The sequence below is a fragment of the Alosa pseudoharengus genome, unplaced genomic scaffold (genome assembly GCF_046254945.1).
Source record: "Alosa pseudoharengus isolate Yale_2024_CS ecotype anadromous, Long Island Sound unplaced genomic scaffold, YU_APseudo_1.1 YU_APseudo_1.1_scf_10, whole genome shotgun sequence".
Lineage (NCBI taxonomy): Eukaryota > Metazoa > Chordata > Actinopteri > Clupeiformes > Clupeidae > Alosa > Alosa pseudoharengus.
The window spans coordinates 37864324-37891614 of record NW_027468565.1 but is presented as its reverse complement, the minus strand read 5'-3'; the positions used below and the strand labels follow the sequence as shown (position 1 = coordinate 37891614).

At 40.9% G+C, this 27291-nt stretch overlaps 2 protein-coding genes across 2 annotated transcripts; both read right to left on the bottom strand.

Moving 5' to 3' along the window:
• Window positions 1-601: 601 nt before the first annotated feature.
• LOC143107763 (protein mono-ADP-ribosyltransferase PARP12-like) lies at window positions 602-18162 on the bottom strand. The gene is made up of 12 exons (XM_076271515.1): window positions 17796-18162; window positions 16642-16777; window positions 16151-16427; window positions 15345-15443; window positions 14870-15002; window positions 5607-5775; window positions 5216-5336; window positions 4706-4802; window positions 3510-3594; window positions 1855-1985; window positions 1400-1551; window positions 602-1026 (listed from the first exon to the last, which is right to left on the bottom strand). The coding sequence occupies exons 1-12, from the start codon at window positions 18110-18112 to the stop codon at window positions 770-772; spliced, it is 1974 nt and encodes a 657-aa protein (XP_076127630.1). The 5' UTR covers window positions 18113-18162; the 3' UTR covers window positions 602-769.
• Window positions 18163-18384: 222 nt separating this feature from the next.
• LOC143107747 (protein mono-ADP-ribosyltransferase PARP12-like) lies at window positions 18385-27167 on the bottom strand. The gene is made up of 11 exons (XM_076271514.1): window positions 26802-27167; window positions 25619-25754; window positions 25131-25404; window positions 24798-24944; window positions 24266-24567; window positions 23548-23668; window positions 23374-23461; window positions 22994-23078; window positions 21317-21447; window positions 20966-21117; window positions 18385-20404 (listed from the first exon to the last, which is right to left on the bottom strand). Exons 1-11 carry the CDS (start codon window positions 27116-27118, stop codon window positions 20112-20114), a joined length of 2046 nt encoding a protein of 681 aa, XP_076127629.1. The 5' UTR covers window positions 27119-27167; the 3' UTR covers window positions 18385-20111.
• Between the last annotated feature and the right edge of the window lie 124 nt (window positions 27168-27291).

Genomic DNA, 27291 nt, shown 5'->3' with positions numbered 1-27291 from the left:
ATTTAGGCACAAACAGGTTTAGTCATGATCTCAAGTTACAAAGACAAGTCGAAGTCTGATCAAGTCAAAAAATTGATACATTTCATCATGTTTTCATTTCAAATGTGAGTATTAAACGTATCCACTTATGATAACTTGACATGGCATTAGAGGTAAGAGCAGGTGTGTACAGACACAGACACACACTCCGAAAGAGAAAGAAAAACATACAACTACTGTACTTCAGATTAGCAAGATTAGCTATGAAACAGGAAGAACTGTATGCACCATTAGCCAGATTCCCATACTGTACATGGATTAAGCCAGGGGTGTCAAACGTAAGGCCCAGGGGCCAGGGGATCAGGGCCGCCAGCAGGTATTATACAGCCCCCCAGATCTTTTGGGTAGGAAGGGGAAATTAGAAAAATAGATACTCACATCCAGTTGTCTTCAACAATGTGTAATAAGCAATGTCTCTATAATATGATACATTGATTAAACCTAGCACTACAAACCATCTTTGTAGGTAGGTCTCCTTCCAACAAATCCGTCCCCCTACCTAATATGAGTTTGACACCCCTGGATTAAGCCTACAGTCCCAAAGGAAAGGATTTTTTTTCGATTTAAGTTTTCTTTTAGTGAACCACAGTAGGCTTTATCATTTAACTCTTAGTGAACTAGGCTTGTAACAATTCTAAAACACAGAAAATACATACTAAAATATGAATAAAATAATGGGGTTTTTTCCAGTCATGCTTGACAAGATTCGTCTTAACCATTTGTAGTGATCTCAGGAGTACTCCACAATGAATTCTGGGTAAATCTGGTATTTCTCAAAGATGACGAAGATGGAGGGATTGCTGACACTGTCCACGCAGCTGTCGTAGAAGCCCTGCCCAGTCTCTCGAGCAGGTGGGCGCAGGTACGCACTCCTCCCCTTAGTGAAGTCTCCCACCAACACCTGAGCAACGAACATGATCTTCCTGCTGCCGCTGCCCAACGCAGAGTATTTGTCTGAGTAGGAGGCGTCTCTGGCGAAGTAGCTCCCTATTGCAATGACACAATGGACACAGACACAAGCTATGTAACCTTGAAACCTTTTAAAGACGACGGTCTCTCACAATAGGCCTTCTACAGCCTAAATAAATGTAAAAGAAATAGTGAATATGTACTATTAATATTGTACTATTAAGTCTAGTGTAAGTGTATGTTAAGGCTGTGAAATACCATCAGTTGGCCAAGTGAAATTTGTATTGATCTACCTGGAATGTGGTATTTTTCCAGGGTTTTTGCAGGCCTTTTAGGCAGTTAGCTTGCTAGTTTTAGACCCACACTCCTTACTTGATGCTTCAAGCAAGTTGCTGTTTAAGAGATATGACTCAAGACAGACAGTGGTTTGCAAAGACACACACACACACACCTTTTCCATAGTGAGATCCATGGACGCCGCAGTTTCTCCAGTCAAAGTTCTGTTCACAGATGGCTTCCAGGAGGGCCTGCTCTGTCCCATGGAACAGCTCCATCTCCCTCACATCTCCCCGGCCCGCTCTCTCCTTCAGCTGCTCTTTCTGCCTGGGGGACAGCACAGCACACACACACACACACATTATTACTAAAACACACTCTCTCCTTCAGCTGCTCTTTCTGCCTTTCTGTCTTTCATGTAAGACTCATGGCTACAAGATCATACAGTATACTCACAAAAGTTTAGTTTAGAACATATCCACAAAAAAAATTTGGGGTTATAGGGATACAACAATTAAAAAGCTAACAATGGTGACAGTCCATTTTGATGATGGATTAGGTGATGGCCACACTGATAATGATGATGATGATAATAGCTTTGCTGCTGATGAAGGTCTTGGTGAGCCTCACCACTGAAACATTTTCCAGAGCGAAGGGTTCTGCACACGCCGGATGCTGTGAACAGTGCTCCTCTGCATGGTTCTCTTGAACAGGTTCTCCACGCGCTGGAACTCCCCAGAGGAAGACGACAGTGGAACCAGCTGAGGGGACAGGACACAAATGAGAGAGGCGCCATGTTACACGACAGGAGTACAAACGGATGTAAAGCCCAAGAAACAGTGATAGCTAGGCTCCTTTTTAAATGGGCCATGCATGTTCAAACTGGGCTTTGTAACAACCTATTCTTAGGTCATGGCTGAACTGAATTGATCTGAATAAATAAGCATTGTATTGATAACATTATTCTATTATTCCTATTATCTACAACAACCTATTGGATTACAAATCTCTGCTTAAGTGTAAGAGAATGCGGGCCTGTCATCTATCATCACATCTAGCAGTTTGAGGCCGTATGAGAGCCGTGTTAGAGTGGGTACCTTATAGGTGTGGATGGGCTGTTAGAGTGGGTAGGTACCTTATAGGTGTGGCTGGGCTGGTAGAGTGGGTACCTTATAGGTGTGGCTGGGCTGTTAGTGTGGGTAGGTACCTTATAGGTGTGCCTGGGCTGGTAGAGTGGGTACCTTATAGGTGTGCCTGGGCTGGTAGAGTGGGTACCTTATAGGTGTGGCTGGGCTGTTAGAGTGGGTACCTTATAGGTGTGCCTGGGCTGGTAGAGTGGGTACCTTATAGGTGTGGCTGGGCTGTTAGAGTGGGTACCTTATAGGTGTGGCTGGGCTGTTAGAGTGGGTGGGTACCTTATAGGTGTGGCTGGGCTGTTAGAGTGGGTACCTTATAGGTGTGGCTGGGCTGTTAGTGTGGGTAGGTACCTTATAGGTGTGGCTGGGCTGTTAGAGTGGGTACCTTATAGGTGTGGCTGGGCTGTTAGAGTGGGTGGGTACCTTATAGGTGTGGCTGGGCTGGTAGAGTGGGTACCTTATAGGTGTGGCTGGGCTGTTAGTGTGGGTAGGTACCTTATAGGTGTGCCTGGGCTGGTAGAGTGGGTACCTTATAGGTGTGCCTGGGCTGGTAGAGTGGGTACCTTATAGGTGTGGCTGGGCTGTTAGAGTGGGTACCTTATAGGTGTGCCTGGGCTGGTAGAGTGGGTACCTTATAGGTGTGGCTGGGCTGTTAGAGTGGGTACCTTATAGGTGTGGCTGGGCTGTTAGAGTGGGTACCTTATAGGTGTGGCTGGGCTGTTAGAGTGGGTAGGTACCTTATAGGTGTGACTGGGCTGGGCAGGTAGAGTGGGTACCTTATAGGTGTGGCTGGGCACTGGGCTGGGCTGTTAGAGTGGGTACCTTATAGGTGTGACTGGGCTGGGCAGGTAGAGTGGGTACCTTATAGGTGTGGCTGAGCACTGGGCTGGGCTGTTAGAGTGAGTACCTTATAGGTGTGGCTGGGCTGTTAGAGTGGGTGGGTACCTTATAGTTGTGGTTGGGCTGTTAGAGTGGGTACCTTATAGGTGTGGCTGGGCTGTTAGAGTGGGTGGGTACCTTATAGGTGTGGCTGGGCAGGAGTGGGTACCTTATAGGTGTGGCTGGGCAGGAGTGGGTACCTTATAGGTGTGGCTGGGCAGGGCTGTTAGATTGGGTACCTTATAGGTGTGGCTGGGCAGGAGTGGGTACCTTATAGGTGTGGCTGGGCAGGGCTGTTTTGTCCCAGTGAGCTGGCACGTCTACAGGGGAGGAGCTGGAGGCCTCTGTGGATCCACTGACATGGCAACCAAAACACAAACAATCACTTTCACTCAACCAGGCAACCCTCCCAATCATTTCAGTGTCCGATGTTAGGAAACAGACACAAACGGTTTACGCTGTCATTCAGTCACAAATAACAACAATATTGTATCCTTGGGTGACATGAAAGGCGCTTATAAATAAAATGTATTATTACTATAAAAACTGGGTCTAATTCCAGACTCTTTTCTTCAGTGGTTCCATGTTGGTGGAATGAACTGCCCAGTGGTCTCCGTTCCTGTGGTAGTTTTGGGTCGTTTAAGAGGGGTCTAAAGACATTCCTATTCAACATATACTTAGTTGTTTAAGCGCTTATGTGTTATGGTTTATATAATGTTGTTTTATTTTAATTGGGCTGTTAATTAATTTGACATTATTGTTTATTATTGATATTCTCCTTAATGTAGTCTTAGCATGTTATTGTTTTATATTATTGATTGAATTGACATTATTGTTTTATTATTGCCTTTCCCCTTTTTTACATTGCTTTTTTATTAGGCTATTGATTGAATTGATATTATTGTGTACTACAACTATTCTCCTTACTATATTTGACCTAGATTTTAATCTGTTCCCTGTTCATTTTTAAATATTATTATGTTGTTTTGTATTTATATGTCGCTTTGGACAAAGGCGTCTGCTAAATCCATAACCATAACCATAACCATTATTAATCCTGTTGTTTCAGGATCGATATGAATCTTTCCTTCACAGAAAGCCCACTGTTCATATCCATGTCTACTTATAACCTGTTTGCAATCTGAAATCACATTTACATTTATTAATTTAATAGACGCTTCTATTCAAAGTGTCAATGTCATTATATTAAATGGGCCATTGTCCCCAGAGCAACTTGGGGTTAAGTGCCTTGCTCAAGGGCATAATAGTGGAAGCTGGGAATTGAACCCACAACATTTCAGAATAGTACATGGGAGCCCAGCTCCTTAACCACTACGCTACACTATACTGCACCAACCTATTATGATTATGAATTATGACATAATACACAGTTTCTGAACCTCATTTATACTACGTACAGTAGAATCTCCAGCTTTTACACACGTGTGATCCAGAGCTCACGGTACCTTTTCAGTTTCTTCTCCAGTTCCTGTGCGGAGATGAAGTGCGGTCTTCTCCGCACCTCTCTCCTGGTCTTGTGCTTCATGTTCTGTTGATACATGTCTGAGAGAGGGGAAAAATACTCAATCAAGCTTTTCAAAAAGTGAAATGTAAAGTGGTGCGTGGTACAACGTATTGTTGATGTGTCGTCTATATCCACCTTATTTGTGAAACCCTAGTTCTGTCTGGGTGTTCATCTTCTGTCCATTCTGCTAATATAATAGCTTAGTGCAGTCTCAGTGGGCAAACTAGAATATGCTTCAACTTGTATTTCTTTCGAAATGTTGACAATTCTGCACTCAATATGGATGTCAGGGATTAGGATGTGTCAGCCACTGTCTACCATCACATTAAAATCAATGCAACGCAACACAATACAACTTTAGACTTTAGACTTTTTAAGAGCATCGAGGTCAACATGTAAGGTTTCTGAGAGCCTATGAAGGGCATAGTGTTGTCGTGGTTAGTTACCTTACCCTTCAAGTTGAGCACATATCTGTGTCCCGCAAAGCTAAAGTCGATCTCATCTTCAACTTCTGACAGATAAATGTTCTCCAAGGTCTGAGAGGTGATAGTGGTGAGGCACTTTGGATCACTCTACAAGAATGAAGAAGACAACCACACACTGATTGTTTTATCATCTGTGATCTGTAGTCACAGTGGCAATCTATCTATTAATCGTTCTATCTTTGAAGTGAAAGTAAAATATTATTATTAAAACTTCTCAGGTTTTTATTTTTGTAGTATTAATTGTCACCTCACTTTTGTAAGCTTTGGGTAAAAGCATTAGCTAAATGAATAAATGGGAAACGTAGAAGTCCTGAAGAGGGAAAGACGAGACAATGAAGCCCAGGCTCGGTCACTGACCTCCAGTCCGTACTCATTCCAGCCCCCCTGGTCATCCAGCCAGTACCAGCGCCACTCGGTGGTCAGGATGAAGTGGGGCGGCTTGGTGACGGAGGACGCAGTGGACAGGCGCCGGACAGGTGAGCCCGCACAGGTCATGGTGAGGAAGTTCACGGGACGAGGCTCAAAACTGAAAGCAGAGAGACGGCATCAGCACAATCACCTGGCATCACCTGGCCAACATCACCTGGCCAACATCACGAGCAGGTAGAAGAATATTAAGAGCAATTCACTCAATTCACCAAAAATGTAACAATTACCTTTAAATTTAGCACCTTTACCGTAGCATAACTTTTGATCTGCACATCGTCCTTGGAAGTGTGTCCGGATCATGTTTTTCAATTTTGTCATGAGCATATTCACTTATAAATACAAATAAAATGCATAAAAGATATACAAAAACATGTCCCACTAAGTTTAATCGGATTAATGAGATAACTGTAGAGGTCAATGGGAAAAGCCTTGTTAAATAAGGTGACGGTGTCTGTAGTACCTGGTGTTAAATAAGATAACGGTGTCTGTAGTACCTGGTGTTAAATAAGATTACGGTGTCTGTAGTACCTGGTATTAAATTTTTGGTAACACTTTATTTGAAGGGGTCTACACAAGGGTGACATGTAACCGTCATAAGAATGTCATGACACATGTCATGCACATTATTGACATAGTATTGATGTTTATGACTGTTGTCATTAAGTGTCATTCGGTTTTTGGAATGTCAAGTTGACATTGTTTGGGTGTCATCATTATAACAACTTGACATTAGGCAAGATTACATTATTTGAGGGTGTCTCTGTCATGACAACTTGACATTAGCCAAGAAAATGTAAACCGTTGTCATGACAACATGACATTAGCCAAGAAAGAAATGCAAAATTGACATATAACTGTGTTTGGCCTGACTCATCTTCTAGGTTTGTGAAGTGGTGGGCCGGAATAATTGATTGACATGACACCATTATAATTGTGTCATGAATACTTTCCTTGGCATGATATTGTCATGACAACTTGACATATAACTGTGTTTGGCCTGATTTATCTTCTAGGTTTATGAAGTGATGAGCCTGAACAACTGGCTGTCATGACACCATTATAAATTAGATATAGGCTTCTCAACATATGGTGCATTGCAGATGTAACCCACTCGAAAATAGCTTACTAATAGGATTACATTATTCTAGTTTAATATCTAATTTCTTACTTTTAGTTATGTTTTCCCTGCACACCGTATTTGTCCAGTAGGTGGCAGTGGTGGCGCTGCATAGAGGGGAAACTGCTACACTGATTCTTAGAGAAGAAGACAGAAATCGCAAACAGCAGAAGGACAGCAGAACGATAGTGAGCTGAAGTCATATTTAGATTTTCCACACTGAGAAGAAAAGTAGGGATGGGCAGAACGAGGCTTTGTGAAACAACGAAACGTTCGAAGCAATTGCGCCGGAATTATGTCGAGGCTTCGAAACAATCCGACACACGTAACTCCATGGTGACATCTAGTGGCCAGTTTTGCTAACATCACATTTTGACCGTGAAGCACAACTGCTTCAGACGAAGAATATAAATAGCCAACATGGAACACAAGATTATGTCCACAGCCACATGGTTCAGTGGTTAACACACTTGCATTCGGCCAGAGCGGCCGGAGGTCAACTCCCTGCTGGTGCTTAAAAAGTTCAGACTAGTATGCCTTCAGTAACTAGAACGTTTTTATATCTGCCAGTTACAGATGTTTTGTTATTTCAGTTTCATAGTACATTATCCTTTGGAATATGCTGGAGAGGAAAATGCTACAATGGTTTTAAAATGTAGGCTACAGTATGCTTATGGCCCAGGGTTTTTTTTGGGAACATGTTGTAGGAAAATAAAGGATACATGAATGAAGCAGGTTAGACTAATCAGGTTCAACATGGGAAAAATAAACAACACATTTTTTGTATGTCAACATAATTTTTTTATTTAGGAATAACAGTTGTTCTGCCGTCTTGGCATTTAATCTGTTTCTTGTTTTTGAATAAACCTCCCCAGCCTTGGAAAAAAATATTTCACAAGGCACACTTGTTGCTGGCATGCACAAAAAAAATTTTTGCCATCACACTTAGGTTTGGATAAACCACTCTCCTCTCCTGCCAGTATTTCAAAGGGTCACTAGACTATATCTATCGCTCACTGTCGGTCTCTAGCCTGTCAATTAATCTATATCACTAACCTACCAATCACAAGAATGCACTATCAATCGCTATATGTCGCTATATCTCTCAAAATCTCTCTCCTCACAAAAAACCCCACAAAGATAGGATGTGTTTGAATGACTTTTAAGCATTCTGGGACTTTGTAATTTAGATCAAACAGGTGTTTACTCGGGTAATTGGCTCGCGCGTAGGCATCCTGTCCAAACCAAATTGAAACACCACGAAGCCTCACTTAGCCATGGTCACGTGACATGGGCGTTTTGAACCACACTTAGAAAAACACTTGCGTTTCGGAAGCTCGACACTGTTTCGAAACGTCAGCTTCAAGCGTCAAATCCCTAAAGAAAAGTTAAAAATAACATTGAAGAGCTAGTTAAAAGTAACCTGACCCTAGCCAGATGAATTTCGCTCCGCCTAGCTCCACTCATCCATCTGGAACCGATCCATTGACCTCTCCAGAATAAGTCCCGCCTCCGTAACTTCCGTATCCATCCAACCATCCATCGGTGCCGTTTAAGTAATATACTATAGACTATATTTCTTAAACGGCACCGAAAATCAAAAAATCCAGTGGAAACTAGATGGCAGAAGTGTGTAGGCCAATCTGCCCAGCAGCTTTTTCTACTTTGTCACCTACAGAGTTTGACAGGTACGATCTTTCAAAACGCCATGTTATTTCCCATAGACAATCCACGACCGGAAGTTGGATGGATACGGAAGCTAGGAGGCGGGATATATTCTGGAGAGGTCTATTGAAATGTTGCTTCAGAAGGCTGGACCTAATCAAAAAATGCTTGCATATGATTGAATAAGCCACTTGTCCGTCATCTATTGACGTGCTACTTCAACCACTCTCATCGAAGCCAACCCGTGACGCTGATAACAGTCTCACAGTCGCTTCTATGCTATGTCACATCTATGAAACTCCCGCCCTGCGTCCTGATTCGCTAAACCATAAAGTTGGTTGGAGAAATCACTCTCAATGGAAGAGGTTCCAGATGGATGTGAGTGAAGCTAGGCGGAGCAAAGCGGAACGACATTCATCTGGCTAGGGCCAGGTTAAGTTAAAAGGGGTTTTCCCACCAAACCTACTTCTAAGGAAGGAATAACAGCAAAGGGTCGAAATTACGACAAGGAGTTTACTTTTTTCCAGTGAGTGTTTTACACGTGTTCGTCATTTATGTTAGTAGCAGACATGGCGTGATCGATGTGTTTAATGAGTTAAGCACGTAAAAGTTTTATTTTGCTGTAACTCAGTTGTTTAATGCATTGTGTGGAAATGTATTGATGGTACTGCATAAGCTAAAAACCAATCGGAGTTGAACATGAGTTTAATGATTTGAAGTGCTAATTCATGCTATGTTGAAGCCATGTTACAACGTGATATGCTAGTGCTGAAGTTTCATGTAGGCTATGTAGTGAATGTATAGATTAAAAATAAGAATAAGCTACTACAGTTCATGAATATGAGTTATATTTCCAGATCTGCTAAAATGTATCGAGAGAGTAATTGAATTGAATTGTTGCCCTGCTATGCAGGTTTTTTTTTTGTTTGGATGCATGTTTTGAGAGAGTGTTCCATTGGACAAATTCGCCATTGGACACGGGAGGCAGAAGAGCAGAGGGCGCGAATGATCATCTTGCCTGCGACATGAACTGCTTCTACTCAATATTTCTTCATTTCATCGTAGCCTACAGATAAGCGCGAGATCTCACCACTTAAAAAAAAAAAGCATACTACCCGGGTAGATGGACTTTGGTTTATTATTTTGGGGTTATTTTATCAAAGCTCTGAGGTCATTTTACTTTAAATTTTTCTCAACTTGTGTGAAAAGGTTGAAAACTAAGAGAAATACTGATTTTCACAATTAAAAGGACAGAAAAGAGAAACAAGGTCATACTGTTTGATATTTGATGTTTAATAAATGCCTGCTATATGTTCTGGGTAAACTATTTTGGTACTTTCATTTGTCTACTCTTGTGAAAAGTTCCTTAGAAAGGCAGCACTTCACTCTACATTAAAATAAGTGCCCCTTACACAGACAAATATGGCGTCTCAGGGGGAATTGAACCCCTCAGTCCCTCAAAACACACCTTAAAATGATTGAATGGTACTACTGTTTAGGAATCCGTTATCGTAATGGTGTGTTGGGTAGACTCATGCATGATTTGAAAAAGCTGCAGAAATGATGGCAATGAAATGGTGCTTAAAGACTAGTATGTGAATAGTTGAATGCATGTTCCACATGCACAGTTAGGTTAGCTGGCATGGTAACGTGTCCATGTATTATGGTTTTGCAAAATGCATTGCTGAAATAAACTCTTAAGTCATGACTGAGTATGGTATTTGTTGTCATTATATTTGAAATTAGACTCAATGTTCCAGAAATGTAAAATGTACAGAAATAGGACCTACATGATAGTGTAATGGCACTTAATGACATGTTCAGGAAACATCTCAGATGGTTCACTGTACTTTAGGTCAAAGGTAAGTATTCATGACACTGTCAGGAAACTATTTTGGTGTGTAAGGGACCGTTCGTTATTTATAAACGGGGTCACCGGAGGAAAATGGGGGAGGGTCATGTCTTTTTATTCTTTGTTGAGGGAAGGGTCACCTAACTTTTTTTTGTCTTGGAGGGGGGGTCACCCATCTTTTGTATTAATGAAAACAGCAAAAAATCAAAGTGGCTTGTTTGATTGTTGATTTCTGTCGCCATATAACGTTCTCTTTCGTTCCATAGCTCTGTCAATATTGAACAATAAAAATAAGGGAGATTTCCCGGGTTTCTCACGCAAAAATAGGGAAAATGTCAACATCCGTCCCCATTAACGTTGGAAGGGTTGGAGCAACAAAGTAGCCTACTTTATTCACGCCTAACAGCCTATATCCATTTGGTCAACTTTATCCAGCCCTAAAAAAGCTAACTTTGGTTTACTTGTAGTTTACCGTGTAGCCTAGCCTAACTTTAAACAGTGTGCATGCTTATAAAGCATACTTGTGCTTCATTCATCCACACATCCAGCTCCTAACGTTTTGACAAGCATTTCTACCAATTGACCTTGTTCCTGCCCATCTCTAGCTTTGCTGTCTCCATCATTTCTGTTTTTGTAGTTTGCAAAAAAATATATAGTAGGCACTAGGCACTATTTATTGGTAACCAGCAACAAGTGCAATTTGTTAATCGCTGTCATTCTCTCTCCTGCCAACAAAAATGTGTTACGTTCCAAGTAGCAGTGCGTAATTCAGCTTCATAAAGCAGAATACAGAATACAAATGCATTGGTCATATAAATAGCCAGTTTATGGTCTACAGTGTAGGCTAGAGTTGGTAAGTTATGGTAGGCCAACTTGGAGTGAATATACAGGGGGATTTCTTTAGCCTAGGTGCGCACGTAGACATAGCCTACGGCCGAACACTGCAAGCGCCAATGAATCGTGCTCTCGCAACAACCACGTCGTTAACTTAAAGCCTGTGTTGCAGGTTAACCACCACTGTTGATTAATGGGTACATAAAGCACTCAATCTATGTATATCATTTTTTTAAATGTCTCCAAATGGTGTTAAATGCCAGTTTTTGTTGTTTTTAGCATTAGCAGGGTTTTTGTACGCAATTCGGTGATGACGTCACTTTAGGGACTACTTGATCTGCGCTTCATTCATTTCAATGCATTTCAATGGACATCGCGGTTACACTTTCAACATAAAGTTTGTATATTTACACTTCGAATTTCGTCACAGCATTTATATCACAGCTACCCTATGATCTACTAATGGTAATAACGGTGCCTGATATCAATTTAGTATTTTTTTCTGAATTTCGGGAGGTCTCGTTTGGAGGGTATGTTTTACATTCATTCCTATGGGAAACGGTCGCGGTTACACTTTCAACATAAAGTTTGTATATTTACACTTCGAATTTCGTCACAGCATTTATATCACAGCTACACTATGATCTACCAATGGTAATAACGGTGCCTGATATCAATTTAGTAATTTTTCTGAATTTCGGGAGGTCTCGTTTTGGAGGGTATGTTTTACATTCATTCCTATGGGAAACGGTCGCGGTTACACTTTCAACATAAAGTTTGTATATTTACACTTCGAATTTCGTTACAGCATTTATATGACAACGATCCTATGGTCTAACAAAGATAACAATGTCTTCCGATTTTAGTTTAATGCAATTTTCTGAATTTGAGAGGCCTCGTTATGAGGCTACATTTAATGCACCTATTCAGTTCAATGTATTATGCTTATAACATTATGACACTTTTTTTGTTACTGTCAGTGAACAGCACCGAATGAAAGTCAACATTTTCTTTATATCTAGTGATAGTGATCATGTCGTTAGTTCAGATAAGTAGGCTACAAGGCAAACTTAGTCAGAAGATCAGAATATGAAGCATCATGATAGCTGGGCTAACTTTTTAGTCCCAGCTGTGAGCCACCCCAGTTACTTAGCTTCTAGGGTACAGTTTACCAAAGAGGGAGATAATATGGGCAAGTTGCAGTTTTGCAGGTGCTTGTGTGGGCTGTGCCGTCCCGATGGAAACTGTGGTGGAGAGCTGCAGTAACTAGGGAAGCGAGTGCATTTTGGCCGCTGGTCGAGGAGCTCCCCTGTGACCAGCATATGACATGATCTATCTAGCTATCTATCTACCTGTCTATATACATATCTAGGCTATCTATAGCCTATCTATTTATCTATAATCTTATCTACTACTGAACAATCCCTTACTCGTCTCTCTTTACTCCTCTCTCGTTACTCTCAAGGGTCTCAAGGTGGGCTTTGGTCTGTAGTCTCCCCAAGGTGACGTAATGCAATGCATTGTGGGGGAAAGGAAAATCACTTCAAAAGCTGTGAAATAGTAGCTGCTTTTTCGTATTATATTCCGTTTTGTGATACCCAACAACATCAAATACAATGGATAACAGTTTAAATGTTTATTATCAACAAGCAAATTGTGCAAATTCGTTGGAAAATGAACCCTGCAACACGGCCTTTAAATAGGCCTACTGTAGGTTAACACCACTCTGAGTTCGCATTCAAGCAAGCAAAACGATGATTTGAATACATCTGTTTCTCTGGAAGGGCAAGGGGTAACAACAGGACAACACAGAGACAGGCCAGAATGCAGGACTAATGTTATGAGAGTATTACAGTAATATGGGATATTCTACGGGAAAATATTCAAACGGCAAGACAGCGGGGAAAAGTTAAAATGATAGGCCTAAACCTGGAAAAAGTTGGCATGTTAGGTATTTTTCGGTCCCTGTGATTATTTGTGAAATTGTGCAAACGGTCTTTTCAAGTCATTTAAGAAGGAAGGAGTGTAGCAAGCTCCCAAATTGACGCTCGTCTGAGAAATTGAGTTTTGGATAATGTTCAGCTTCGGCAGCTTTACAATGACTGAGGAAGCCTAGAGACGAGTCCATAGCAACAAGTTCATGTGTTGAATTTGTTATTACCCAGTGTGCTTTGTTGAATGGTCTCAATGTTTTATTGTTTTATTTCATGTGAATACTTACTAGAGGAGTAAATTATTTCAAGTAGGCTAATGCAGTTGCAGGAAGTGTGCATTTAGTTTCCATGCCTATTGTGTTTCCACAACAATGTTAGTGAGTAAATCTACAGAAATGGCCACCATCTTGGTGAAGTGTGATGTGTAAGATCAGAAAGCAGAGGGTGAGTGTAAAACGATTGCTTAAGTCGATGTGTTTTCATAGCGCTCCATAGCGGTAGGTATCGACGATTGGCCGGGGAGGGTCATGTTTTTTTTTAAAAGACTGTTGGAGGGTCGTTGGAAATTTTCTTGCAGACAGGGGAGGGTCATGTAACTTTTGATTGAAGCACTCAAAATCCCTCCGGTGACCCCGTTTATAAATAACGAACGGTCCCTAATAGTTATTTGTGACAGCTTAATGATAAGTCAAAACTGTACCACTGTAGTTGAGGTCAAGAAAAGTATTCATGACCAATTTATAATGGCGTCATGACAGCCAATTGTTCAGGCCCATCACTTCACAAACTTAGAAGGTAAGTCAGGCCAAACACAGTTATATTAACTTGTTCATGTAATAATTAAACAATTATGTCAAGTTGTCATGACAGTTCATGACACTGTCAGGAAACTATTTTGGTGTGTAATAGTTCTTTGTGACAGCTTAATGACAAGTCAAAACTGTACCACTGTAGTTGAGGTCAAGGAAAGTATTCATGACACAATTATAATGGTGTCATGACAGTCAATTGTTCAGGCCCTTCACTTTACAAACCTAGAAAATAAGTCAGGCCAAACACAGTTATATGTCAAGTTGTCATGACAATATCATGCCAAACACCTTGCATTTCTTTCTTGGCTATGTCAAGTCGTCATGACAATATTGTAAATGGGTTATATTTTCTTGGCTAATGTCAAGTTGTCATGACAAAGACCCGTCAAATAATGTCAACTTGGCTAATGTCAAGTTGTCATAATGATGACACCCAAACAATGTCAACTTGACATTCCAAAAACCGAATGACACATGATGACATAAACATCAATAATGTGTCATAAATGTACATGACATGTGTCAAGTCATTCTTATGACAGTTACATGTCACCCTTATGTAGACCCCTTAAAATAAAGTGTTACCAAATTTTTTTTTTTTTTTTTTTGAAGTATATTTTTTTGACCTTTTTATACCTTTAATGATAGTGACAGGAAGCGAAAGGGAGAGAGAGCAGGGGTGGGATCCGGAAAGGACGGGACGGGAATCGAACGCGGGTCACCGGCGTACGGTGCAGGTGCCCCAGCCAGTTGCGCCACAGCTGGGGCCGTACCTGGTGTTAAATAAGATAACGGTGTCTTTAGTACCTGGTGTTAAATAAAGTAACGGTGTCTGTAGTACCTGGTGTTAAATAAAGTAACGGTGTCTGTAGTACCTGGTGTTAAATTAGATAACGGTGTCTGTAGTACCTGGTGTTAAATAAGATAACGGTGTCTGTAGTACCTGGTGTTAAATAAGATAACGGTGTCTGTAGTACCTGGTGTCACTGGCTGGGTTACAGTAGGCTCTCTCAACCTCCTCCTGATCAGACAGGTCTGTCCACGTCACTCCATCTTTGTCCAGAATCTGCCATTTATATGGAAGACGGTGGTGGACACGGATACACTTATCTAGAGTAGGCACACAAAACAGCCTTATCTAGAGTAGGCACACAAAACAGCCTTATCTAGAGTAGGCACACAAAACAGCCTTATCTAGAGTAGGCACACAAAACAGTCAGTACGTCACTTCTCAACTTAACACCTAAAGATTAGAGCAAAATGTACTGCGCCACCATCCTGGCATCATACCATAGGACACTTCTGAAATCTAGTCTTCAGGTCTGGTATTGTCTCTGAGACGTAGATTATACCAAAACAGCATTTGATGTTTGGACAAATGTGTCCCAGATCTGGGATGGCAGATAAGGGCATACCTGTACACACCTGGACACACTTCCCACTTCTAAGTACCTTTGAAGCTGCACCCACGGCGGATGAAGTAGAGGCAGATCTCATTGCGGTCTGCTTCACTGACAGAGGTGTTGGACAGCTGCCTGACAGCAGGGGGCGCTAAATAAGTAGAGCAGAGAAGTTAATCACTAAACAGAGGAGACGCAGATGCATACAGTAGATTACTCATTCCTTTTTTTAGACTTAATTATTTACCAAACACCTAAAGGGATTCATGGAACAAGAAAGGTTTCAATATCAGTAAGTTTACTCTCTGAGAATTAAACCATTAAACCCTTTACTTTGACAATGTCATACAATTCCAAGCATTAAGGACACACTGCCGTCTGAATTTTGTCAGTATTTACCCAGTTCACCATGACTATGAACTGAAACCCTTCCGGTTTTAAATAATATCAATACATATTGAATACATCTAAATACCAACAAGTTCGGCCTGAGATTCTATAGTTAACTTTATCAACCGTCTCTGTTGCTACCCCACAGGTCAGTGAGAAATTAGAGGATACCGGTATGTTTCAAAATAAAAGGCCCCTTGCCCCTTGAGTAGTGCATGTTGTTTCAGTCATCTTGAGGGCATTTATGGGCATTGTTATTTTTGGTGTGCAGCCTGCATTTCAGTGCTCTTTTCCTGTACTCTAAGCAAATTACGTGCATTTATGTAAATTATATTTACTTATTTAAATAAGGAAGGAAAGTAAGGAAATATGTTATGTTTTGTCTGCACAACTATTGGTCATCCAGTTCCCTGAGGAGAAATTGACATTTGTATATATATATATATATATATATTAGGCAAGACTGACGTTTGTCTGCTTCCTTGACGATGCGTCTCTCCCCTTGTCCACTAAGGAGCAGCCGGTTCTTGTAGATCAGCTGGATGTGGCGGATGTGCTCTGGACTGAGGCCTCTGCCGCTCAGGATCTTCATGCTGTTGGCGTCAAACGTGTGAGCTCTCTTACAATCGGCCCCAAACTTGCAGTCTCCCAAGAGGAAGTGCTGGCACACGTGCAGACTGGTGCAGGTGGACTTGAATCTGCAGGAGCCATGTTCCCCATTGCCCCTGTTGTAATGACCGCAGATCTATAAATGCAAGAAGAGAAAATCAACATTATCAGAAACACCATGATGGATATAATCAAATCTATTATGACATACACAGGTCCTGAAGGATATGCTGGAGTCTGACTAGATGCTAGAGTGTAATTGACACTAAGGAGGTTTGTAAGTGGACTCAGAAGGGTAGATAAAACACCTTTGATGTGAATTTAAAAAATGTCCGCGGCATTAAACTGACCTCAGGAAGCAGGTAGGAATCGTTCTGGAGAAGGAGACAGCAGAGCTCCTGTTTATTCAGTTCACTTAAGCCAGCTCTCTGCAGAAGGGCTCTGTTAGCCGGGGAGTCCACTGTGTGCGGGTTTTTGCATTTTGCCCTGTCAGTTACACAATTACACATAAGATTATAATAGTGTCAGTGCCGAAATAACAACATGGAAAGAAAGACACATTTTTTGTAGTGGCACTGCTTTGTCTGCCATTTTTATTGTTTTTGTTGTCTGTCTGTTTATTTGTTAGTTTTGGAGTTTGTTTTTATTTCTTAATTATGTTGTATTATTTTATTATTAAGAATTTGTCATTTTCTATTACTGTTTATTTTGGTATGGTAATTATATTATTGTAGTGAACTGAGCCTAGCTGGTTATGAATGTGAGCTCCCATGGTGCTGTGCAGTGTATGTGTCTGTGTAATGCTGATGTTGGTTTTAGTGAGAGTAATTGCGTGTACCTTGTCATGTATGTGTTAGCTTGTATAGTCTTTCTTTATGTTGTACCTCATGTGTTTACCCCGTGTATTGTATTGTATGTGACTACCCTGTTTGTGTATCGTGATTGTTTGATTGACATCCCTTGTGTTACCTGTGAAATGGTGTCCGATTACATGAGTTGGATCAATAAAAATCCATTCTGTAAACTTTACAGTTTATTACATTGGTGTGGTTTGTTACATAATGTTCTAATATTGCACTGGTAATCACTTTGTAGGCCTACTGATCCCATTTACATTAGATATGGACACTCTTTCATTACAGTGACTAAAATCTGGTGGCTCTCACGATAACGTTTTTATATTTGTTGTGACTTTTTTGTTCTATATACAGTATATCGTAGGAGGAGCTATGCTAACATTTCCTATAGTAGGCTATGTACTTGTTTACGTATCTATACAGGCTAGCCTCGCAGTCGCGAAATACATTGGTAATTGAAAACAGCGGAATGCGCACTGGCTTTTAAAACTAACTTTGTTTCGAAAATGTCCCAATAAAATTAGCAGACTTGGCCTTTAATAAGGAATGGCAGAACCTGGTAGCTTTGGCCTAGGCCTACTTAGAGCAAGGCAGTAGTAGCCTAGATCAATAATTATTATCTATGAAATAATTATCAATATGCTTACCCAAATCTGCACAGGCCGCACACAAAATATCTGCACAGGTGTAAGTCTTCACAGCTGTTGCATTTGAGGTTCTGGCACAGTCTTAGGTCTGTTTTCGCGATAATCAAACTATCCGGACGTATTCCATTTAAATCACACGAACTCTCCTCCTCCCCCTGAACTATGGAAAATTTACTCTCGTCAGAAAGTACTCGAAATAGCACTTCTTTTGCAACTGTCATGCTTTGCCTTAGGCTTTGGTCCACCTGCCTGAATGTTAAGCATCCTTGATTTGTGCACAGTATCTTTGTAATGCTGAAAGCTACGAGAGTTGTCATTCTAGTGTAGCTTACAGACAGCACACAGTAACCAGCTGTTGCTTCCTGTGTTGCTGATTTGCGTCAGAAACGAAACAGAAAGCTGTAGGCCTACTTTGAACAGGGTCCATGCGACGTCTGAACGCTTGAGGCGCCCGCTCACGTTGACCCTAATCTGAACCGCCGGATACTGATTTCTTATTCACATAACATTTATTTCACTTATAGCCTACTCATATTTTCTTGATCGCAAGTTGAAAACCACAGCCATACCGAGACATAGACAAGATTAATATGGGAATTCATTCAACCTTTATTTATTCTCGGAGGGTCATTGAGGGAAGCCCTCATTTTCAATGAAGCCGAGATTAAAGAAACAATGAAGTAACAAGATGTAAAAAAAGAGAGAAAAAAAGTATAGGTATAGGTCTAGGCCTATAAATAAAATAAAACAAAGTAAAATAAATAAATAATAAGATAACATACATTACATTATAGAGGAGGAAGGGGAAAAATACATAACATCTTAATAATAAAATAATAATAATAATAATAATAAAGACATTTACTTAAAGCAGGTACAAATTGACATGTGATTACAGATCTGAATTGATTATAGGAAAGTATAGAGTTAATTTTTATATTACAATGAAGATTATTTCAGGAAGTAGGGGCAACAAAAGGCCGACTTTCCCAACTCAAGAGTGGATACGAGGAACCTTGAGCATCAAACAGTCATTTGATCTGGTCTGATAGTGACCAGAATTCCACACAAGCATCCTTGCATAACCTGGTAATTTCCCAACAATACCTTTGTAAATAAACAGATGCCAATGATTTTGTCTCCTCTCTGTCAAAGATGACCAACCCACCTTACCATAAAGGACACGATGATGAGTGCTATAGCAATCACCAGTAATGAATCTCAGGGCAGAATGGTAGACTGAGTCCAGGGCTTTAAGTGAACAAGCAGTAGCATTTTTATATATCACATCACCATAGTCTAAAACTGACATGAAAACTGCTTCAACAACTTGTTTCCTACTTTCCATAGGGAGGCTGGCTTTGTTTCTGTAGATGAAACCTATTTTTTGTGTTTTTTCTAGGATGGCTATATGGTAGGTAAATGTGAGTTTTTCATCCAGCCAGATACCAAGATATTTGTATTCAGAGACTCTATCAATCCTTGAACCAGTTACAGTGGTTATTTGCATGCCATTAACCTCAGTGTTACTACTAAATAACATACATTTAGTTTTCTTCTCATTTAGAACTAATTTAAGATTAATGAGAGCTTCTTGAAGAACATTAAATGAAAGCTGGAGATTATCAATTGCAAGTTGAACAGAGTCAGCGATGCAATACAAAATAGTGTCATCAGCATAAAGGTGGACTTGACAACCAGAAGAGACAATGCCATTGATGTAAATGGTGAAGAGAACTGGGCCCAAAATAGACCCTTGTGGAACACCCTTTGTGATTGGCAAAAACTCTGACTTAACATTTCCTGACTTAACACACTGAAACCTCTGGGACAAATAATTACAAAACCATTTACATGCCTTATCATCCAAACCAATATCATATACTCTTTGTAACAGTAAGGGATGATCAACTGTATCAAATGCTTTTGACAGATAAACAAAAAGGGCAGCACAATGCTTTTTAATGTCTAAGGCAGATATGATGTTATTAGTAACTAATGTGGTAGCTGTGATAGTGCTGTGGTTAGTTCTAAAACCAGATTGTTGTGGATTTAATATGTCATGGCATGAAAGAAATGACTTGAGTTGGTTATTAACCAATGATTTAAAAATCTGTAATTATTTAAATCATCTCTATCACCCCCTTTGTGCAAAGGTGTCACATGTGCTAGTTTCCATGCACTGGGAAATATGCTCATCACAATGGAAAGATTAAATATATGTGTTATATGCTTTGTGATGATAGGAGCAGATAATTTAAGGAAAAAAGGATCTAAATTGAATGTAAGTGATATATGATGATAATTATGATAATATCAGCATATTTCACATTGAGTCCCCAAATCCACCTCCTTGCTCTGGTACTCAATGACAAACTCTGGATAAATCTGATATTTCTCAAAGATGACAAAAATAGCAGGATTGCTGATGTTGTCCACACAGCTGTCGTAGAGGTGCTTGCCAGTTCCTTTAGCTGGAGGGCGCACGTAACTGCTGCTGCCTTGGCTGAATTCTCCCACCAACACCCGAGCCACAAACATGGTATTGATGCTACTGGTGGGGTTACAGTAGTTGTGTGAGTATGCAGCATCTCTGGCAAAGTAGCTTCCTACAGGTCAAAAAGAAAGAGAGAACACGATAACATGATTGTTTCCTAAAACACATTGTTACACAGTCACAGTCAGACTGCACCATGAAACTGCGTATGTGGTGCAAGTGATATTCTTACCCATACACCAGCAGCAAAAGGCTTGCTTTTTGGTCTAAATACTTTTATTTCAAATACAGGTTAACTACAGAGTTTGGGATATGAAAAAAGTGTGTCTTTGTTCTGCTGCCAGTCACTTTTGAAAGTAACCACAAGAAAAAGTCTATATTTCTTCCAGCTATAGTTTTAGAAATGGCAGCAGGGTATAGAAGGGTTATAGCGTTGATCTGGGGTGTCTGGTCAGCAGTCATTGCATTAGTTTTGAAGGAGTAGAGTCTGTGTTCAGTTAAGACCCATGTCTTTTGCATTGACTAACACAGATTAACATATGACTCAAACCTGCAACCTCTGGCATGGGAAGCAGTCATGCTAGCAGCTGATGGCAAAAGCCATGCCCTGGAGTGACATTCACACCCTGCACATCTCAGTATTCAAGCTGCAGTCTGCATACTGTGCACTCACCCTTGCCATAGAGTGTGCCGTGGACGCCACACATCCTCCAGTCAAAGTTCTGGTCGCAGATGGCATCCAGCAGAGAGGGGTCTGTGCCGTGAAACAGCAAGCGCTCCTCCACGGCCTTGCCCCCACTCCTCTCCATCATGGTCTCCTTCTGCCTGGGGGGGGGGGGGGGGGGGGGGTTATAAGCCTGACAGTTTGAGGTAGCTAAGACTAAGACCGACAGTTAATGATAAGGTAGATAGATATGAGGTCAAGTGTATGACTTCTAAGAATGACTACAAGACAACAGATTTCATCATATATGCCTGTGCGTGTGTGTGTGTGTGTGTGTATGTAAATGTATATACCACTTACCACTGAAAAACTCTCCAAAGTGATCTGTTCTGTATCCTTCTGATACTCTTAACAATGTTGTTGGGCATTGTGTGTTTAAACAACTTCTCCACCTTCTGGAACTCATCGGAGGACTCTGAGAGAGGAACAAGCTGGAGGTACAGACAACCAGACTATGTGTCAGTGTAAGAGGTAAACCAGTAAAATGCAGAAATGTACTATTTTCATTACGTTTTTCATACGAGTTACTAGTTTAGACTCTGAGAGAGGAACAAGCTGGAGGTACAGACAACCAGACTATGTGTCAGTGTAAGAGGTAAACCAGTAAAATGCAGAAATGTACTATTTTCATTACGTTTTTCATACGAGTTACTAGTTTAGGTATATGGTTATGTGAAGGACAAACACTAAGGGTGCAACGATACACTCAACTCACGATTCGGTACGATTCACGACTTTAAAGGCACACTATGCAAGATTTTCACCTTTATGAAGCCAATTTGATGGTAAACGAACTTGTAATAGGCGAATCGTTCACCTAGCATAGCTATACAGCATAGACGTAGCGAGTCCCTACCGAGAAAACCAGCCATGCAACTTCCAAGAGTGGCACCCCACCAAAACTCGTAAGAATGTGAAACATTACCTTGTCAGTACATATAGTTCTTTGGATATAGTTTTTACTTGTTGTTAATCCTTCACCTCCACAACAAAAGCATTTGCATTGTGTACGGGGGTGGGGGGGGGGGGGGTAAGAAGCGAGAGGTAGCAGAGTGACATATAACAGAGGGAGCTCTAAACTCGCCAAAAATACCTAAACCTGCATAGTATACCTTTAAGATAGACAGAATAAGCAGGATAAGCTGCAGAACAATTATAACTGAAAAATATTCCTTTTATTGATTAGGTTGTTTTAAATTAGAATAATCTTTTCACCAATCTGACTCTAATTTTACTATTATTACCAATCAACGTACTGACGTCTGAAGTCGTACAAGTGAAATCAAAAGCGGATTACGCCCCATTCTGTTTAAAAATTGCAATGTGGGTGTAATATTCACAATTTGTATAGATTATTAGGCGAATCATGCACAGTGCATCGTTACATCACTAATAAACATGCATATCATTCCCCACCCATGAGTGTATCATTCCCTCTCACCACCCACAAAAATACAACTAAGGATTTCGCCTGATATATTTTTACATGCCACCAGTTAGCTTGCTAGCAAGCTCCAATCAGTGAAAATTGAGCTATAACCGGTTCTGGTTTTAACATAAAAAGTCCTTACTACTTATTTGAAGCTAACTAGTATCACAGGGCCAGATATGTGTGGCCAGCAGGCAATACAACATGCAGTATATTTTGGGCACAACTATGATGGCTTTGTCTTAAGTGGGGTGAGAGAATCAAACTGATGTGTGTACACCTAAGAGCCAGTTCAATACTACATGCCTGCAATGTTGATTCAAACAGAAAACTCTGGTGGAGCACCCGCATGGTGCCTTTGTCAAGCCGTGAGGGCTTTAGAAAGGAAGCACATCTTTTACATTATCCTTCACCAGGATTTCAGCAAGTTGTTCCCAGACACAAATTATAGGCTAGTAGATACAGAAATACAAAGATTAGATCTGACCCACACCACGGGAGGTGATATGGATCATATGAACATCTCTCATCAGTTTGAGTTCAGCCACCTTGTAGGAGCCGCTGGGCTGAGCTGTTTTATCCCAGTGATCTGGCACATCTGCTGAGGAGGAGCTGGACGTCTCAGATGCCTCACTGGAGGAGCAATGCAGAGAATAAATTACCACAGATATGCATTACGCTAATCAATATTAACAGATATGCATTACGCTAATTAATATTAACAGTGGAATGCAAAGAGTTTTTGAAACCACCAAATCCTGATATCTAACTGCGTGTACTTGAGATGTTGTATGTCCACAGTATTGTTAACACACTGTGGTAAAATGCACTACTGTTCCCCATGAACATACTGTATATTGATCCACAAAAGCATGCAAGGAACAGGCATAATAAGCACCCAGTGAACACATGAGGACAACAAGGGTACCTCTTCAGCTTGCTCTGCACATCTTGAGAACAGGGTCGCCTCCGGACCTCCCTTTTGGTTTTGTATTTTTGGTTCTGCTGATACATCTCTGTAAGGGAATACATAACAAAACAAAACCTAAGTGTGACTGGTTATCAACACTTTTGAATCAACCCTGTGATGAGATTATTTTACCTTTCAAGTAGATTATGTACTGTTGTTCTTTTGCATCAAACGACACCTCACTGTCACTGCTGCAGAGGGAAGCCTTCTCCAGAGTTTTAGAGGTGATCGAGGACACAGCGGGCCCGTAGGCCTGCATGGAGAGAGAAGTTCTGCCTAAATAGCCTGATGGGTCAATACAATATCTTTTCCCCAGAATCTCCTTACATTAGTGGTGGTTAGTGAGCATCCCCCTTTACTGTAAAGCGCTTTGAATTCCTTCAAAAACGCTATATAAAAGCAATGTGGTGTTATTGTTGTTATCTGCAAAAATGACAGTGTCATACAGTATATGATGAACAAATTGATCACAGTGACTTGTGTCACCTCCAGTAACACCTCCACTAGCACCTTCAGTGCTTCAGGTGAACAGTTTGTGCGTTAACCCTTTACTTGACAGTATCGACATAAGAGTGACATGACACTGTCATGTACACATGACACTGTCATGACACATGAAACCTAACCCTAATCCTAACCTCTAACCCTAATCCTATAACCCTAACCCTAACTCTAAACCTAACCCTAATCCTAATCCTAATTTGTTATGACAAAAACCGAATGTCACTTAATAACAGAAGCGTTATGTCATAAACGTTTATGATTTGTTTATGACACGTTCATGACAGTGTCATGTCACTCTTATATCGACACTGTCAAGCTATAAAGTGTAGCCACTGTAGGAACTGACCTTGACTCCGTACTCATTCCAGCCCCCCTGGTCGTCCTTCCAGTACCAGCGCCACTCGGTGGTCAGGATGAAGTGGGGCGGCTTGGTGACGGAGGACGCAGTGGACAGGCGCCGGACAGGTGAGCCTGCACAGGTCATGGTGAGGAAGTCCACGGGCCGGACCCCTGGGCTGCTGTCACTGGCTGGGTGGCAGTAGGCCTTCTCGAGCCCCTCCTGATCAGGCAGGTCTTTCCATGTCACACCATCACTGTCCAAAAGTTGCCATTTGTATGGAAGATTGTGGTGGAAACGAATGCACTTATCTACAAAAAAAAAAATTTAAAACAAATTTCCATTACATATTTCATGAAACATTCATGAACAAATGAAAGCTTTAGTTTCTTCAAGCCTCACATATAATAAGCATGTAGCCTAATGTTTTTATGGCATCCATACATTTAATATTATGAAGCACATCAGGTACAGTAGATCACATATTACTCATTACTACATTTCCAAATGTCTCACTGCAATTGACAGCCCATGGTAGCACCTTTGAAGCTACATCCTCTGTGGATGAAGAACAGGCAGATTTCATTGTGGTCTGCTTCACTGATGGAGGTGCCTGAAGGCTGTCGTGAGCGCTCTTTTGCAGCAGGTAGCACAGATGGGAGCTTTGGTCTTGGGGACGATTTGGTAACTAAAAAAGAAGTCAAGATTAAATCTATGTATTTATCATAGTAGACGTTTTATCATGGTAATATGTATTGTAATATGTACCACATATTCTTCTAATTTCATCACAAATAATTATATTTCAGACTAAGTTTTTTATTTGTTCTAACTTATGTTTACCTGCAGCAATACACAAATAAATGTTCCTCACCTTGTTTAGTAATTTTCATGGAGACTGGCCTCTCTCCACTGAGGAGCAGCCGGTTCTTGTAGATCAGCTGGATGTGGCGGATGTGCTCTGGACTGAGGCCTCTGCCGCTCAGGATCTTCATGCTGTTGGCGTCAAACGTGTGAGCTCTCTTACAATCGGCCCCAAACTTGCAGTCTCCCAAGAGGAAGTGCTGGCACACGTGCAGACTGGTGCAGGTGGACTTGAATCTGCAGGAGCCATGTTCCCCATTGCCCTTGTTGTAATGACCGCAGATCTATAAATGCAAGAAGAGAACATCAACATTATAAGAAACACCATGATGGATATAATCAAATCTATTATGACATACACAGGTCCTGAAGGATATTCTGGAGTCTGACTAGATGCTAGAGTGTAATTGACACTAAGGAGGTTTGTAAGTGGACTCAGAAGGGTAGATAAAACACCTTTGATGTGAATTTAAAAAATGTCCGCGGCATTAAACTGACCTCAGGAAGCAGGTAGGAATCGTTCTGGAGAAGGAGACAGCAGAGCTCCTGTTTATTCAGTTCACTTAAGCCAGCTCTCTGCAGAAGGGCTCTGTTAGCCGGGGAGTCCACTGTGTGCGGGTTTTTGCATTTTGCCCTGTCAGTTACACAATTACACATAAGATTATAATAGTGCCAGTGCCGAAATAACAACATGGAATGAAAGTCAAATTTTTGTCGTGGCACTGCTTTGTCTGCCATTTTTATTGCTTTTGTTGTCTGTCTGTCTGTTTATTTGTTAGTTTTGGAGTTTGTTTTTATTTCTTAATTATGTTGCATTATTTTATTATTAAGAATTTGTTATTTTCTATTACTGTTTATTTTGGTATCGTAATTATATTATTGTAGTGAACTGAGCCTAGCTGGTTATGAATGTGAGCTCCCATGGTGCTGTGCAGTGTATGTGTCTGTGTAATGTTGATATTGGTTTTAGTGAGAGTAATTGCGTTTACCTTGTCATGTATGTGTTAGCTTGTATAGTCTTTCTTTATGTTGTACCTCATTTACCCCGTGTATTGTATTGTATGTGACTCCCCTGTTGTGTATCATGATTGTTTGGTTGACATCCCTTGTGTTACCTGTGAAATACTGTCCGTGTGATAACAGTATATGAGTTGGATCAATAAAAATCCATTCTGAGACAACTTTGCAATTTATTACATTGGTGTAGATTGTGACATTATGATCTAATATTGCACTGGTAATGACTGTAGGCTACTGATCCCATTTACATTTGGTATGACCTCATTTACTTTAGATATGGACACTCTTTCATTACAATGACTAAAATCTGGTGGCTCTCACGATAACATTTTTATATTTGTTGTGACATTTTACTTCTATACAGTATATCGTAGAAGCTACTGGATGCTAACATTTCCTATAGTAGGCTATGTAGCCTACTTGTTTACGTATCTATACAGGCTAGCCTATCGCAGTCGCGAAATACATTGGTAATTGAAAACAGCAGGAATGCGCACTGGCTTTTAAAACTAACTTTGTTTCTAAAATGTCGCAATAAAATTAGCAGACTTGGCCTTTAATAAGGAATGGCAGAACCTGGTAGCTTCGGCCTACTTAGAGCAAGGCAGTAGTAGCCTAGATCAATAATTATTATCTATGCAATAATTATCAATATGCTTACCCAAATCTGCACAGACCGCACACAAAATATCTGCACAGGTGTAAGTCTTCACAGCTGTTGCATTTGAGGTTCTGGCACAGTCTTAGGTCTGTTTTCGCGATAATCAAACTATCCGGATGTATTCCATTTAAATCACCCGAACTCTCCTCCTCCCCCTGAACTATGGAAAATTTACTCTCGTCAGAAAGTACTCGAAATAGCACTTCTTTTGCAACTGTCATGCTTTGCCTTAGGCTTTGGTCCACCTGCCTGAATGTTAAGCATCCTTGATTTGTGCACAGCATCTTTGTAATGCTGAAAGCTACGAGAGTTGTCATTCTAGTGTAGCTTACAGACAGCACACAGTAACCAGCTGTTGCTTCCTGTGCTGCTAATTTGCGTCAGAAACGAAACCGAAAGCTGTAGGCCTACTTTGAACAGGGTCCATGCGACGTCTGAACGCTTGAGGCGCCCGCTCACGTTGACCCTAATCCGATCCGCCGGGTATTGT